Source organism: Ciconia boyciana, chromosome 1 (assembly GCF_034638445.1).
Source record: "Ciconia boyciana chromosome 1, ASM3463844v1, whole genome shotgun sequence".
NCBI lineage: Eukaryota > Metazoa > Chordata > Aves > Ciconiiformes > Ciconiidae > Ciconia > Ciconia boyciana.
In genome coordinates, this window is record NC_132934.1 from 88,826,020 (window position 1) to 88,842,857 (window position 16,838).

The 16,838-nt window shown below is 41.0% G+C and overlaps 1 protein-coding gene across 2 annotated transcripts in view; it reads right to left on the reverse strand.

Annotated features, from left to right (window-relative positions):
• Window positions 1–16,838, reverse strand: part of ATP6V1A (ATPase H+ transporting V1 subunit A) — a 31,744-nt gene that overhangs the window by 2,907 nt on the left and 11,999 nt on the right. For both annotated transcript variants that reach the window (XM_072880890.1, XM_072880900.1), the window contains exons 2-14: window positions 15,639–15,733; window positions 13,786–13,914; window positions 12,012–12,226; window positions 11,140–11,277; window positions 10,481–10,632; window positions 9,485–9,647; window positions 8,167–8,275; window positions 7,236–7,358; window positions 7,033–7,147; window positions 5,845–5,908; window positions 4,860–5,063; window positions 2,744–2,838; window positions 1,346–1,517 (exon numbers count right to left, since the gene is read on the reverse strand). In XM_072880890.1, the coding sequence (XP_072736991.1) occupies window positions 1,346–1,517; window positions 2,744–2,838; window positions 4,860–5,063; window positions 5,845–5,908; window positions 7,033–7,147; window positions 7,236–7,358; window positions 8,167–8,275; window positions 9,485–9,647; window positions 10,481–10,632; window positions 11,140–11,277; window positions 12,012–12,226; window positions 13,786–13,914; window positions 15,639–15,720 (1,761 nt within the window). In that variant the 5' untranslated portion in view covers window positions 15,721–15,733. The remainder of the gene's footprint in view (window positions 1–1,345; window positions 1,518–2,743; window positions 2,839–4,859; window positions 5,064–5,844; window positions 5,909–7,032; window positions 7,148–7,235; window positions 7,359–8,166; window positions 8,276–9,484; window positions 9,648–10,480; window positions 10,633–11,139; window positions 11,278–12,011; window positions 12,227–13,785; window positions 13,915–15,638; window positions 15,734–16,838) is intronic.

The following is a 16,838-nucleotide window of genomic DNA, read 5'->3' on the forward strand; positions in this document are numbered from 1 at the left end:
GCCTTCCCTGTGAGAAGCATTAACTGCCAGGCTGTGAAATGTGTTCAATGTCTTCACCATTCCCCTCTCAGCGCTACGTTCCTCTGGGTCAGTGCAGCTCTTGGGAAACACAGAGGACTTACATGTATGGATGCACTACTTCTTCATTGTGTCTCCAATGTGTGTCTACACAGACCGCAGGATGCAGGACATTTAAATTCTCACACCTTTTAGACTGTTACCCAGGAAATATAATTTTCCTTTCATAACTATTACTGTATTAGAGGGCCAGCTCCACTTAACATGTATTCACCATCTGGATTCCCTTTTTCAGCCATGCTGTCCACCGCTCTGCTGTATGCCAGATGTCTTCTGGTGGCCAGGGTTTGTAAAAAGTGTATTACTTCCCCTATCTCTATACAGCTCTCAAAGAAGCTCATGTTCCCAAGCATATCTTATGTTCTTGATGCTTTGAGAATATATACCAGGGATCTGCTTACTGCAGAAACAAGCCAGTACCCTGCAGGAACAGAATACCTTGGCACACCAGAACACTTAATTTTTAAACATAATTTTATCTTATGGTACTTGAAAGCTTTGCAATATTGGCTTATAGAGTGATAACAGAATAAGCATCATACTTCACAGAGAACATTCCTTAGCTACTTTCACATCAGCCAGCACCACAGCTTACTGTCCTACCAGTAACTGCTACACCAGCATGCTCCAGATGACTTTAGGAAAGCTGTATGCTGAAACGATGGCTACTGAAGTTATCCAGAGCAGATGCTCTGAGCCACTTGTTTTCTCTTTAGCCCATGTTGAAGTTACTCCTCCCTTCCTCTTCTCCTAGTTACCTGCCTTAGGCCCTGAAGCCAAAACACAGGGGACATCACATATTACTGCAGGAGACTACCATTTCTTTCCTTAACTTCTATTTAAAATAGCTTGACCAACATTTCTATCATTCACTTTTTAGCACATTCCTGGATTTAGACTTTAGGCTGCTTATCTGCTAACAGTCTCCTTAGAACATGTTATAATTTTTTACAGAATTTTATCACAAAAACCCCAGAACAGGAAAGGTGCTTGTACTATTACCATGAATATATGTAACATAAAAGAGACTACTGAAGGTGGGGTTGCCAAGGCTCTCCAAGCCAGCATCACCCGACTAGATTTCTGTACTGACCATTCCTGTGCTCACAAACTAAAACCAGTTCTTAAGTGTATTCAAAGTGATTGCAAAAAGTCTCTGTTTGTAGACCTTTAACCAAGGTAACTGATGACCACGTTTGAGTAACAGCCTTTCAGAGGCACTGGAAGCTCACAAAAAGCAGTGCAACCCAGTTCCTTACAAACATACCTTGAATTTCATGGAGGTAAGTCTGTAGAGGATTTCACTCATGTTCTCTCGGATAATGGACCACGTGATCTTATTGTCACTCTGGGCTGTGGTTTCTACAGCACGGCGTGCCATGTCGTAAAATGCAATCATATTGGAAAGCATTCCCACGGTTTTATAGAAAGGGCAGAACCTGATGGAACAGAAAAGGATCTGTCAGGCACCTTGGAACAGTTAACCAGACAAGCCTTTGCTCCTGCCTTCACAACTACTCTGAATTCTCACCTGAAAGAAAGAGCACTAGCCTGCTTTACTCCAGGTATTTTTGATACATACTGTCAAAGAAGAGAGACTGCCTCTAATAGGTCCCACATTTTTAAATGGGCAAATCATAGGCTAAGACAATCATCCTGAAGTGATACTTCTGAAGCAGCACCCAAGCACTGGGCAAAACAGGAGACAACATGAACCATTGCTGTACAAGTCTCACATTTCAATCTGTGCCAATACTAATGAGAAAGGGAAAACACCAGAGCAGCCAATGGAATTCCTCCTTCCTGTTTTGTCCATGATGGGAGCAGGCTTCCTCCAAGCAGCCTGGGATGACCTGACAGCTCTGCAAGTTTCTTTGCTCACAGGAAAGGGAGTGTTTCTACCACAAGAGCACTCCACACACAAAAAGCTCCATTTTTAGTGGGTAGATGACTACCATGGAAGGTACCTCATTATTATTTATACACTACATCGTGCTACTTCCTGTGCTTCCCTATCACATACCTGCCCTAGTAACCTAATCAAAGGCACACAGCATTACAGAATGATGTACATCTAAATTTTTAGTAATGAAGTATTTCAAGACCTCCTGATCTACCTGGGCTGGGGAGTGAGATGAAGTACGAAAGGCCCCTTGTCAAGCTGTTAAAACACAAGGATAGCATGGAAAGAAGCAAAGCAGACAGGGATAATAAGCACTGCACTAGAGAAAAGGTAAGTAAGTTTTTTTGATGGATCAAACTTACTCAAGAATTATGCAACAGTAACTGAAAGCAGACTCTTGCAGTCCCCCACGCATTGCTAGAATAAACAGGAAGACTTTGGGTATTGACCGTGAAAATAAAGCGGTCCTCTCCTCCTCCTCCCAAGGAGGACAGGACAACATGCTATTGCAGAAATACTGGCTAACTGAACAATAGATGAGGGCATGAGAAACTCAAAGGGTATGACTGCATTCGGAAAAGGTCTGCATGCCTTGGGTAAGACAACGTGAATACACTGTTTGATGGCCTACCTAAGCACAGTTCTTCCATTTGTTTACGGTAAGTAAAATTAATTTCTGCACTGATCTGTTTCCAAATAAAGTAGCTGTCTAAATCCAGACTACACAGGACCAAGAGGGCAGAGTGGCCAGTCAGATCTCACCTGTCATAAGGCGTATAACCATTCTGTTGCAAGAAGTCGTCTTTAATCAGCTTGGCAACCTCCAAGGTAATTTTATCTGTTTCTGCCAAGGAAGCCTAGAAAAGTAAGGTACACTTAGTTTAGTACTCAAGTTCACAAGGACATGGTATGTCATGGCCAAGAACCATTATCTTTCAGTACCTGTTTTCTTCCCACTCTCTTAAGATGGCTTCCAGCCGAATTCTGTCTTTTGGGTATTTCTCACTCCCTGCTATAGCCAATTTAATGGATTGCCAAATTAAGATGGGCCAAACAGGCAGTAAGTCTACTTTAAGTCTATCTGATAATAAACAATGGGAAGGAAGTTTCCTTTAAGATAATGGAAAAGCCACCAGACATAGAAAACGCACAGGGCTCTGCTATGAGGTATGTTGAAACATCACCTTCCTACATAAAGGGGTAAATTCATTTTTGCCTTCCTCAGTCCTTACATCCATGGAAGAAAAACTAGATCTCAGCATGCTAGATCAATAACTAATCTTAAGGATTTGATACTAGCCTCTGCACCTACCGATGGGCTTTCCCTGCCTGGCATTCAAGAGAAGTAAAGGAGTTGATGACAATGCCTGTCATCTGCAGGACAGCCACAACCCTGCTGCACACTGCTGCTGTTGGCACCACACGTCACTCTTCTCTACCTTCACTGACCTTTTGCTAAAGGGAGCAGACTGAGTTTTAAGTATGCCAGCTTGCTTTCTAGACAGGAAGTTTGGACCTTCTTTCACGAGGAGACTGTCAGAATTCAGAGCTAAAAGAAAAAAACGTATCTGATTGTTTTTCCACAATTCTCCCCTTCTAAAGGTTTGTTGCAGTTATCAGCCAAGCCCAGACTGAAACAAACTGTTAAAGATAACATCTTTGAGAACAAGATCACCAGTTCCAGTACTTCTATAATGGGAATAATGCCTGGCTTATCAATATTAATTAATATGTAATAAATTAGTAGTTAATAAAGTAATATTTGATATTAAAATTAGTATTTAATAACAAGCATTGGCTTATCAATATCCCTTCCAAACCAAGGAACTGATTCTACCCTGCTCTACAAACTAGTCTTTTAGAACATATTCTTGTAAATAAAAAACTGCAGAAGACCCTAAGATTACATTTCCTTTTCTTTGAAGACATGTCTAGAGAGGAGAGCTCTGCTAGGCAAGATCTGGTGAACGGCCCCATCTCAGTTGGGCTAGAACATTGGTGAATAGGGAGAGCGCCAGGACCAAACTTCCTCCAAATAACTGTAGTTAATACATGTTACCACACACTACCACCACCTTGTAAATCAGCATAGCTCATCTGAGCATCATGGGATTAAGTGACTGTCAAGGATGTGCTAGGCACCTGTCAATTATCATATTTACAGTGCTAAGCTGAAACACAGGATTTTCACTGGGTCCCTTTTGAGAGCTCTCAAGGGAAATTTTCCTGTTCAAGTTCAGCTTTCTCTCCAAAACAGTGAAGTGAATGAAGGAAATTAAAGAACGCCTATAAAACAGAGCCATATGTCATGTCACAGGTTTTCCTCAGAGAAACTAGGTAATCACCAGTTTTCAGAAAAAGCAGGCATCAATTCTGTTTCTACAGGCCAGCTTGTAAATGCCGACACCTCTGTTCTGCTGCTGGCAACATGGCTTCTAATAAATTGTAACCTTTCAGATGACTTCAACAGTAAAGATCAGTCTGCATCATTTCTCTTACAAAGATTACTTCAAATGGAGTACTGTTGTAGGTTGCAAAGGGCATTTCAGCAGGACTAGAACACTGAAGCAATTGAATTTTCTTAACTCCAGCATTAGATGCCCTGCAATCTAATTTACATGAAAAAAGTAGCATCAAGCCAAGGTTTATTAAATCTAAAAAAGTATTTGTCATTAGAAGTCAAACAACATGTAAGAAAGTTGGAATAAAGGACAGTTAGAGGCAGGAGAGTCTGACACCTCCCAGTGATCATTTGCCTTTTTCGCACAATGCAGGATCCATCAAGTCTGGTCTAAGACACGGTCAAAAGCCTCCACTATCAGTAAGGAAATGGAGGATGGCTCACTGACACCACATTTCCTCACAGCTGCTTACTCACCTTCCCCACAAGTTGCACAATCTCTGCAAGGTCCTCTTCCTCCTGTAGGATCTCTTTGGCCTTTGTCCTGAGAGGGACAAACTCTGTAAAATGCTTGTCGTAGTACTCATCCAGGGCACGCGTGTATTTGCTGTAACTGATCAGCCAGTTGACAGAGGGGAAGTGCTTGCGTTGTGCCAGCTTCTTATCCAGGCCCCAGAAAACCTGTCAGAAGCCAGAAAGATCAACCAGTGTTCCAAATCAAAAGCAAACCAAAATAATTGAAGGCAATTAAAAAAAAAACCCAATACAGAAAGCAAGTTTGAGCAAATGCAATGTGGCAAAGGCTATCACAAATCTTCAGATGAAAGCCTGAGAGAGAAAAAGAAAGCCTTCCTTATGTTAATTTAACTGTAGCAGTGACTTTCAAATACACTTCTCAAAAAATGATGCATCTTTTAAGCTGATTGCAGACTTACTCAGCTTGAGACTCCTCATGAGGGAGAAGTCAGCTGTAACAAAGACAATGTCAATACTGGAGTCTAATTAAGTGGAGCCCTATTAGATATAACTCCTTTTCCCAAAACAGGGCTGGGAAATCAGTTGCAAGACATTATTCTCCCAGTCAGCTGCTCTGAGGATTTTTTCATGGTTTCAATGCACCTATTAAGAGTGGTTCACTTTCCATCCCAGCTGTGAGCAGCCACATTTGAAGTGCAGCTCAAAGGCCAGCAATCAGGAAGCACATGGATATCCCTGAGCAGTCAGCATTGGAAGGAATTGCTACCTTCGCTCCCTCTTCCAAAGGGATCTCAAACACACCAGTTCAGAGACCATCTCATAAGGTCGCCTTTTACACTGTTAGAACATTTTCCAAAGCACCGTACAAAGCTGCCTGTGTCAAATCAAAGCTCTCACACCCCAGCCACTGGCACACACACACTGAAGCACAGTCGCTTCAAGCCTAACAAAGTGGACAGAAGAGCTGCAACGTCGTGGGACGTACCTGAACGATGCCCAGAGTAGCAGATGTGACAGGATCAGAGAAGTCACCACCTGGGGGAGAGACACTGAGCAGGAAAAGATAAGGAAAAGTTATCAAAATTGCTTTCACAGTTTAAACTGAAGTACCGAACATATGACTGCACAGCTCTGATCACGGAAACCAGAAAAGTCAACACAATTTCAAGTAACAGATTGCAAGCTTCCACTACAGAAAGTGTTTGATGCATACCCCCACAGGTGTAATATCAAGCATACCATGAAATATAGCTATATTAGTGACTGATTGACAGTATCAAGGTATGATTTCAGTCACTTTAGCTCCAGGTAGTAACTCTGGCTTGGATTATCAAACCTATCTCAGTTGGAACAGATTCAGCAATTGTGCTGATAGGACACTGTGAAACACAGTGCAATGATTATTTTACAGAAAATAATATCCCAATTTGAAATTATTTCAGATATTCACCTATACAATAACCACTTCAACTTCATTTGGGCTTGACACCCTAATACACGCATTCCCAGAGATAAAAAAAAATAATCTTCCAACCTCAAAAGCACAATGCATTTGTGCACATATGTTGTGGACAGCAGAACTAAGTAGAGCAAAGAATGGACTCTGGTTGTTCTTGCAGATGCTAGAGGCTCTCCTGAAAACGTGTCAGGGGGGAATTTCACTTTGCCCACAGTAAGATATACAAATCTATATAGCCTAGAAGAATGTCTGGGGACCACATGCTTTTCACAGCCCATCACAGCTTGAGATGTGCTGCTCCATGTAATTCTACTCTATTTAAGCAAGAGAATCACGATTCATTATGCCCCCAAGTGCACACACTGCTGCTCTAACTGCCCCTTCTTTCCTGCTCTGAGAATGGTTTGACATACTTTTCAGTGACAGCTCTAATGACATTCTTCCCTGAGCCATTTGCTCTGATTGCTGCAAGTGACTGTGATTCCACACCTCACAGAACTACCTATCCACATTCATTCTTTCTGCTCCCATGCACAATTTAGCAGTAGTTCTGGATAAACAGAGGCTAAATATCTATCTACTCATTCACATATTTTTAGTTCTGCAGCTGCACAGAGCAACAAGACTTTTTTTGCCTGAAAAATAGTTATTTTGACATACAAAACACAGAGGAAGAACTGCAGCCAGTGCAAAGCAAAGAAGTGCAACACTCACGCTCCAACAATGCTGACGCTGCCTTCCCTTTCAGGATTTCCCAGACACTTTACTCTGCCAGCTCGCTCATAGAAAGAGGCTAGACGGGCACCAAGGTAGGCTGGATAACCACTGTCTGCAAACACCAACACACAGAAATTGAGTCAAAGGCTCAGAGTTTAAAGGATGCATTTACAAGATTAGATTGAGAAAAGACTACTCACCAGCTGGCATTTCAGCCAGTCGCCCTGAAATTTCTCTGAGGGCCTCAGCCCATCGGGAAGTAGAGTCTGCCATCATACTGACATGGTAGCCCATGTCCCGGAAATACTCAGATAGGGTGATTCCTAGAACAAAGACAACAGTATGCCGCAGGATACAGTTCAGAAAGGAATTCTATGCTTGTATGTTGTCACTAAGATGCAAATAAGCCAAATAATTTAAGTTTACATTTTGATGGAAATAGACACTGCAAGTTATTATTTCTTCCCATTAGATCATGTCCTTGCAGTCTTTTTTTTTTTTCTTCTCACTCTCCCCATTTTTTCTTATGAACCATGCTGGCTTGTCTTACATTCCCATGTATTTCTTTGAAGAGACCTGGCAATGTCACTGATGCTACTCTTTGCCTCACTGAAACCATGAACAAAGCCTCTTCTTACTGTAAAATGTCTCCTTCCCTTTCAAACTACCAGAATACAACAGTGAGAAAACATCTTGTTTTATCTTAATTATCTGGCAACTTTTCATAAAAAAGAATTTAAAAAAAAAACCCTCTAAGAGGCTGCAAAGGAAAGAAGACTAGCCTGCCAACTCAGAGAGTACTATTCCTGCCCATTAAGGGGCTGTACTTGTCAGCAAAAAGCTATTCACAAACAAAAGCTTACATAATTAACACATGGAGAAAAACTACATGAGACCTGGTGCAGTAAGTTCACCTTATAAGCAAAATGTACTCAATGTTCGGAAATCTTAATTATATACAAGCAAGCCAAACTCAATTAAGATACTAGGACTTTGCGCAGGCAAGGCCTGAAAGGGTTGACTTCTGAAACTAAGCAGGTTTCTTCACACTGACCATCTCAGGAACTGAAAATACTAGAGCATGATGGCTTGCTCTACACACAGTCTTTTCCAGCCTCCTGTAAATCTTACCAGTATAGATAGAGGCTTCTCTGGCAGCCACAGGCATGTTGGAGGTATTTGCTACCAGAGCTGTTCTCTTCATGATGCTTTCTACCTTGCCATCAACTTCCATTGTTAACTAAAATGCAAGGAGGAAAAAAAAAAAAAAAGTTTTTTTTGTTTATTTTTCGTTGTTTATTTTTTTTACTGTATTACTTGCCTTCTATCAGATTACTTTCCTCACAGCTACTCTACCAAGAGCAGAGACTAGATTCAAGATTTCAGGATACTATGCTGGTTTGCCTTCCAGATTGCACACAGCTTAACTCTTTAACATACATGCCTCAGCCTCATCTCATCTTGTGCAACTGGCAAATCCCTATTGACCCCATTCAAATGAGTAATAACAAATCCACTGCATCAGGAAGTACATTATCTTCTCTCAGCTTACTAGTAGGCTGCAAGAGCCAAAAAATTTTAGCCTCTTGTCATAAATCCGTTAGGAATCAGAGACCTTCCCTCCCCCCGCCCCCATCTACACCAATCCAAGTTCATCTTTGACAACTGGACATAAAGCCACATACATAACCCCGATGAAGCCTCACAAGCACCTGAACAACAGAATGCATATCCTGACATTTGTGTAGAATTCCACTTGCGAATACCCTGGCATTTACCTTTTTCATGGCCACCTCAGTTTGACCTTCTCACCTTGTAATCAATCAACACACCCAAGCCTTTTACTCCTTATTTCTGACAGTGGAGTTTCAACCTAACAGTTCAGACTATGTGGCTTCTTTCCCATATTTTACTGTGACTGTGCCACAACTAATTCACTAACATAGAACAACAGGCAGAAGGATTGGTAAACCTGTTGAGTCTTTTTTTTTTTTAAACCAGGCATTTTCTACTTCCTTCAGAAGGTATTTCAAAGCCTAGCATGTCAAACTAATATCTGGTAACTGTTTGTATCACTACTCTGCACCCTGTAAATACAGATGCTGCATTTGGTATGCATGGTTAAGTTAGAAAAGCTAGAGACATTACCAGTGAAAGGTAAGGTGCTCATAACTGTGCTAAACTACACCCTGACATTCATGTTGGCTTTATTTTAAACAAGATAGAAGGTACACGCAAAAACTAGTCCAGATATTTATTGAGGGGCCACTGAACTCATTCTTGAACGAGCCAAAAGGGATTCCTGCTACTACAGCCAGAACGTACAGCAGGGACACAAGAAGATAATTGCAAGTCACTCTACCAATATGATATTTTATTCAGTTACAATACCAGTACAATAGCAAGTCTTCCCAAGAAGGTTTACTCTCCATGAATTCTCCATACTAACCTCAGGGAAATCTCTCAGTACTTCAGACATTTCATTTCCTCGTTCTCCACAGCCTACATAAATGATGACATCACTGTTGGAGTATTTTGAGAGAGACTGTGAGATCACAGTCTTCCCACAACCGAATGCTCCAGGAATTGCTGTTGTACCCCCTTGTACACACCTGAGTAAAGAAAAAGGACTCTGATTTGCAAGGAACTCAAAACCAGCTCTCTCCCATCTTAGAATATGTTTTCCAATAAAACTCCCTAATTAAAAGCAGAGTGACAGGAGTCACATTCAGTGTTCCAGGTGAGAAGCACAGAGGTATTTCACTAAACCAAAAGACTGAGGGAATAAACTATTCTTTTCTTCTACTGCCCTCAAAGTACATGAGTTATGCTGGTACAACAGCTAGACTTTCAGGCTTGAAATCGCAGTTTTCACAGGTGGAAGCACCAATGGAATGCAATTGCTAAGAAAAGAACAACTGTACTTAGCTGTGTATTATAAGAATAAGTAGCACAATATTTTAGAACCAAAATTATTAAATTCAGCATCTTGGAAGTTAGCAGCTTAAATGAGCATTTTGTATTACAGTTAAGTGCAACAGTTTCCATAAGTGGTGACCCCAAAACCATTGGCAACTATACATCCTCAAGACCATGGAAAGAGATCCTACTTTTGCATTCAAATGGAGATATCGAGCGTGAAAGTTCAGCTAGCCTTTCTGTAGACTTGGCATGATTACGTTATGTTTATGCTTGTCCATTCTTTTCTAGATTAATGCACTAGAACTATCTTGTTAAACTTATCTTCCTTTTTCCACTAGTAGGTTCTCCTGCCAAATATAGAAATATGAGGAATTCAGCTAAATATTCTTTGAGATTATGCTGTGACACATAGTGAAAGCTTGGGGTCTGTTTGCCCTTAAAAAAAAAAATTAAGGCCTCCTCCCTCCGCTTCCCCCCAAAAGAGAGACTTCTTACATATTAGAAAATAAAAGGTAGTACTTACGGGAAGAGTGCATCCAGGACCCGTTGGCCAGTTAATAAAGGATGATTGGCTGGTAACTTCTCAGTAACAGGACGGACTTGACGTACAGGCCAGACCTGGACCATAGTGAACTTCTCCTTCACACCTTCAAATTCCAGCTCTAAGACAACATCCTAACAGACAGCACCAGACATCTGAAGTAAGCAAACAGCTGCACAATGGACCAGCACGCAAATTCTCATCTTAACTACTCTGCACAGCTAGGTCTTTGATACCACCACAGATTTCTCAGAACTTCAACACGCTATCACCCCCTCCTGAGGGAAGGTTCTTTCCCATATTTACAATACCACTGGGGAAAAAAGTGCAAGATGAAGCTTCAACTAAAAACATGCTTTTGAAGAGCAACTGAATTTTACATATTCATAAGATACTGTAGATCCCAACAGACATCAGCAAACACGACATACTGAAGTGCTATTGGGAAGCCGCATACATAGAAAGTAACTGCACAAGATAATCATGTAATCCCTGCAGGCAGGGTAGCAGAAGTGATCATTAACTCAGACAAACTGTTGCATGAAACACTTTTTAGCTGGTATCATGCAGAACAGAAAGAGTATATCAACCTCATGAAAGAGAAATGGAATATAACAGCAACTGCTGTTTGGGAGACTTACTGAAGTGTCATAGTTTCCTGGCGGAGCAATGTATGTAACTGTACCCCTGTTCCGTGGAGGCAGCATGATTTTGTGTTTGATAAGAGAGTTTTCATTCACTACACCATAAATATCTCCACCAGTGATGTGGCTGCCAACCTAAAATCAGAACAGGTCTATTAGTCATAAGTGAGAACTCCAGTTTTAAAGAAAATACCTTGACAAAGAACTGTATAAAATAACTATAGCTATTAAGTCTAGCACTGTGATTACTCCCTTTATAAATGTGTTTTTACAGCACAGTAGCCCATTTACATAACTCATTACACTAACAGCATGTTTGCTAGCAACACTATCCAGGTTCAGGCACCTTTCAAGGCACAGACAGCAGCAATTACTGACTGATGCAACAGATATCCCTTGTTTCTTTTATACCTCTCAGTTTAATGTGTTAAGCAGAGAAAGGATAGCATATGTTAACGTGCAGGGTTGGAAAAAAGAAGATGCCAAGGGCTAAAGAAGTGACATTTTCCAGCTCTGAGGCTATCTTCACCATTCACGAAATGTGTGCTGCAGTTATTCTTTTTGCTCGGGTAGCACCTGCTCCTACTAATGCTTATTACAATTCCACTAAGTTCTTTACAGTTTTGTAAATACATTAAAACTTTGCACATTCCTCATATGCAGCAGCAACACACAGTATGTCACATCGAGTAAGTCTTGGTGATCCCCATCCAGTCTCATACAGCACTATCGCCTCCTAGCACCTCTTTTCACAAACTTAATACAGCGTTAACCATAGCTCCCAGTAGTCATAGCCTTGTCACTCTGCTCCGGCTCCAAGCTCTGGGGGTAGAGGAGCAGAAGGGGAAGACAGGCTTGTCAGAACCTACCCGCAGATTTTTGGAAGGTGTGAAGTCCCACTTGACATCTCTGCTCAAAGCTGACACGTTGACACCTCTAGGGATATAGATACTTTTGGTCAGAGTGCTGATGTCTGAGAGAGGCCTCTGGATACCATCAAAAATAGCTCCCATAATGCCAGGCCCTAGTTCCACTGACAGGGGTTTGCCAGTACGGAGTACAGGATCTCCTACAGAGACACCAGCTAAAGATTTGCTGAGGAAAAGTTCATCAAGAGAAGGGGAAAGAACAGAGCAGAAGGCATCACATTCACAACACCACACTCTTAAACCACCTTTCTGACTTTAAGGTAATATTTTTATTACTATATTACACATCATCATCTGCAAAGCATGTAGACTTTATACTAAACTCAAGCTGAAATTGCTAAAGCAACAAAGTTGCTCATCCTCTAGGGAGGCAAAGTAGGGGTAAATATTCTGCTTTACGATCATTAGTTCAAGCCAATTGTATGGATGAATTTACTGGAGCGCCAGGCAGCAGGATGACAAAATGTCAGGCATTTCTTAAATCTTCAAACCTGGAAAACAGGTTTGATTGTTGAAGTCAGACAATGTTATGAAATATATAATTTTTTGCTTCAGAATTTGTTAGAGAGCACAACTGTTTTAACCTTGAGCCTTGCCCAGCCTTTTTGACAGCATTCTAATTTTAAAGGGAGTTTGTCCAAGACCAGCATTATTTCCCTCCTCTGTGCTATCAAGTTGTCCAGTCTATGCACTATCTAAGCTCCAAAGATGCACAATGGACTTCTCTGAAAAAGGCAGTTTGGCAAAAGGCCCTGCTAGAATACAAAAGAAACCCCCAAACCCTATGCAAGACAAGAGATTAAATGCAAGTTGACTTCAGAGAGCCCTATGACAGAGCCCTCTTATCAGGAACCTAAGGGTAAACTACACTCAAACTTGTTCCATGTACTGATGGAAGGCTACTAGATATGACAATGATGATGCCATCTAAAATGATGCCATATAAAATGACAAATTATTAGGTATAGACAGGAGCTAGTCACCAGTTCACCATCCAGCTCCTCAGAACAAAGCTTTGGGAGCCAGCACAGACTTTTTCCTAGCCTCTACAGATACAAAGAGCCAAGTCTTAAGTTTAAAAGAATATGGGGGGGGGGGAGAGTCTGGCTTTAAGTTTTATGACTTCTTTTCTGGCATTCTCTCCTATATGTGTAATAGAAAATACATTTTAAGTTAACCAGATTTTAGAATACATACTGTGTCCTAGCTGAACCAAGATTCTGTAAGCACACTGCAGAAGCAAAAATGTAATCTATTACATCTGGCAAAATACTCTGCCCAGAAGGCGGCATTCTGCCCACTTTACATTTCCTATTTAAGCATTATATAAACATAGTTTTCAAAAGCAAAGAAAAAAATGCAACAAATACTGTTTGGTAGTTTTGCCTTTTATGGCTGACATTTGTCAAACAACTTCCTTAACAAGGAGCTGTCATATTTAAATTAAAATGAACTTAAATTCTAAGATACTCATTATTTTATTTCCACATAAAAATCAAAAAAGTTCTCCTTGGTACACAGCCAAGCAAGATAAGATTTACCTCAAAACCATCAGAATTTACAAAAGATGTGCAGAACAGATGTTTCTGCCTGCCAGCATTGGGAGCAGCGCGTGGTACTTCCAGCCAGCTTTATTAATCTTCTTAACTCTAATCACCACTGTGTTCTGGACTGTGCAGTCTGGCAGGCCCAGAAGGATCAGTGAAAAGGATACATGTTTCTTCATACACCTGGACAGTTGCCAAATCACCTTCCAGTCGGATAATCTCCCCCACCAGTTCACTGTGGCCTACTCGTACCAGCTCATACATAGCAGCACCTGCCATGTTGCACGCTGTGACCACTGTAGAAGACAGACACATAGGTGAATATTTTTCCTGTAGGCTCAGGAAATTTACTCATCGGAAGTTAGTAAGGATTGCACAGCATAAGCCTGGTATTCACCCAAATCAGAAGCGCATTCTTGACTTCACAAAAGGGATAACCTGGCTGCCACAAACCCTGCCATTTCCAGTTTAAGAGCCAGAAGAAAAAGTTTCCCTATACTTTTCACGCTGTTCCTTTATGCTCAATAAGAGGACACTATCAGAATGTAGTAATTCACAGACAATTCACACCATAATTTCTCTTATCTATCTTGACAGATGGTGAACGTTTAGGGTTTTAGAGACACAGTGAACTTTGACAGACATGTTACATAGGCACTTTTCCCTTTCAGTTAGCTGGGCCACATTCCCATCTGACTAAATTAAAAACGTACAAGAAAATGGCAAAAGCTCACCTGATACCTGGTAGTTACATAAACTTGTGGTTGGGGACCAGCATTTTCAAGCCACTCAAACTTCTCTTTACCTTGGTAGCATCTGGATGCTAACACAACAAACTATTTCCATGCATAGATCAAGCCAAGGTGCCTGCTGAAGGCAATACATATCCTTGTATCTAGAGTGGCAGATGCCAACAAAGCTTTTAAGGAAGCACTATTTCGATATTTTATTTTGCAGAAAAGTGATGTATATCTTAAGCCATTTAAATTATCTTTCAACAGATGAAGACTATTAGAGCATGTTTTGGGCCTGAAACCTACTGTTTTGAGTTAGACTTCAGCGGGTCACACATGAGGCCCAGCTGCTTTAGGACAAAATTTATTATGTCTTTAATATTATAATATCAATCTTGCACACAGGATTCATGTATTTACACAAAAATACATTTTCCACTTCTCAGGAAAGAAAGCTATATCAGTTTAAAATTGTTTTTAAGTATCACTTCTGCCGTTAAGGGATTGGCAGTTAAAGAACAGGCATTTATTTAGGTAGACACAAGCCAAGGGAGTTTCTCATTCATCAAATAAGCTGCATTAACAAAAATACATGCTATTCTTCTGCTCTCACATTCCCATCCTTTCCTTCTTCTCTTGAAGAGAATGCAGGAGGGAGCAGAAAAGCCAGTAGAGTCTGCACGTATTTGAAAGCTGTTAGCATCAGAACCTAAAGAAAATTTTTAAGCTGATAAAAGAAGAGGAAGAGTCCTCCTTCTCCCAGTTGCACTATCACCACAGTCTGCCACCTTCCCTGAACTTTGCAGCTCCTCCCTGAGCTCCTCCAGCCCACAGGTGCCGTAACACAGAAAGGCTTGACACTTCAGGGGACTGAGTATTCCAGAGAGCACAGGGTCAAACTGCATTTCAGTGAGAACGGACTATGAATCTCACACCCTTTTACAGACACTTAATACACTGGGCCTGCAGATTTCTGACCAGATGGCTTTATCTCATCCAGAAAGTTTACTACCTTTTGTTTTTATTATTATTATTCATCAGCCTGCTTCTGCTCATTACATCTTTAAATAAGATTAATTAGCAGTAACCTCTTGTTAAGGTATTTCTTAATATTTTATCACACTAAGTCAGTGATCCTTCTTAAAAAGCCTCCCCCAAAAAAATAATTAGAAAAAGCCCCCCCCCAGGGCTCTACTATACTTCTCTACTTCACTTCCAAGTAAACAAGATGAACAAGACACTAGATGAAACAGAACCTATGACTTCCTTTACAAAATAATACCTACCAGGTCCCGAGACTCCATGGACATAGCCAACAAAAGCCTCTCTGTCCTCATCACGGATTTTGGGTAGCTTGGAGAAGTCCATTTTGCCTGTGCAACTGTACAGAAGGAAAAAAGAAAAGAGTCAGTTCTGAAGAATACACACACGTAATAAGTTCCTCCTCTTCCTCCCCTCTGCTCTCTCCTTGTTTCCAGTTAGAAAGAATTCTGAACTGGAGAATTCTGAACTCTCATAGCCTCAACCACCTTAACCACATTGATTTTAAAGCTATAAAAAGTTACAAAGTAACTCTCTTAAACAAACAAAAGAACTAACATCCCCTGTTGCAGAACCACAGGGGTGGAACATCACTCCATAACATGCTCCCCAAAACACCACTGAGTGAAATAGTTACACTCCAAAAATGCCGTAACACGGCTGGACTATTTTCAAGCCAAATAACAGGATATTTAAACAAGGGAGAATCTCTTCTGTCTTCCACATCTCATCTAGCCTCCTTCAAAACATGGAGTTTTCCATGATTCTGAGTGAGCCAGGGAATTTTCTGGGGCTTCTGTACTGCCACCAGTCTCTAAAAGGCAATACTAGAAATATTAATTGTGAAAATTCTGGTTTTGCTATCTCAAGCTGCTGAATCAGAGTGTTCTGAGGAAGAAACAAACATTTTCACAAGCACCAGCACGCAAACATGGGAGTCCTCTCTATATGCCTTGCAGCTAGGTATTATGCAGTCTTGCTCTCAGTGAAACCCATGGAGCATTATAGAAGAATTATGCTGAACAATGGCCAAAAAAACTAACTTGCAACAGTTAAACACTGACATCTCTTACCAGTAACTGTTTAGAGAATCTAAACAACTGGCACAGGAAAAGCTGTTTTAGAAACAGACCTCCTCAATCCACATTTGTTCTGTAATTGACAGTTGGGCTGTCCTGCTTCTGGTGCCGATAAGAGTATTTAATGGTTTTGCTTTGTCAGCCCTTATCATGCTTTGCGTTACCTTGGAAACTGATCAGTGTTAAAGAACCGTAAGGCAACTACCCATTTCTACTGTATTGACACATTTTTGATATAGCGCTGATGAAAGGTGCGGTGTGGCAGCCCCGCATATCAACAGGGCCTACTCAGAAGAGCCCATAATTCAGTGACATGAACCATGTGAGGCATCTGCTGACACTCACAGTCCTTGTGAGAAGCTTAAC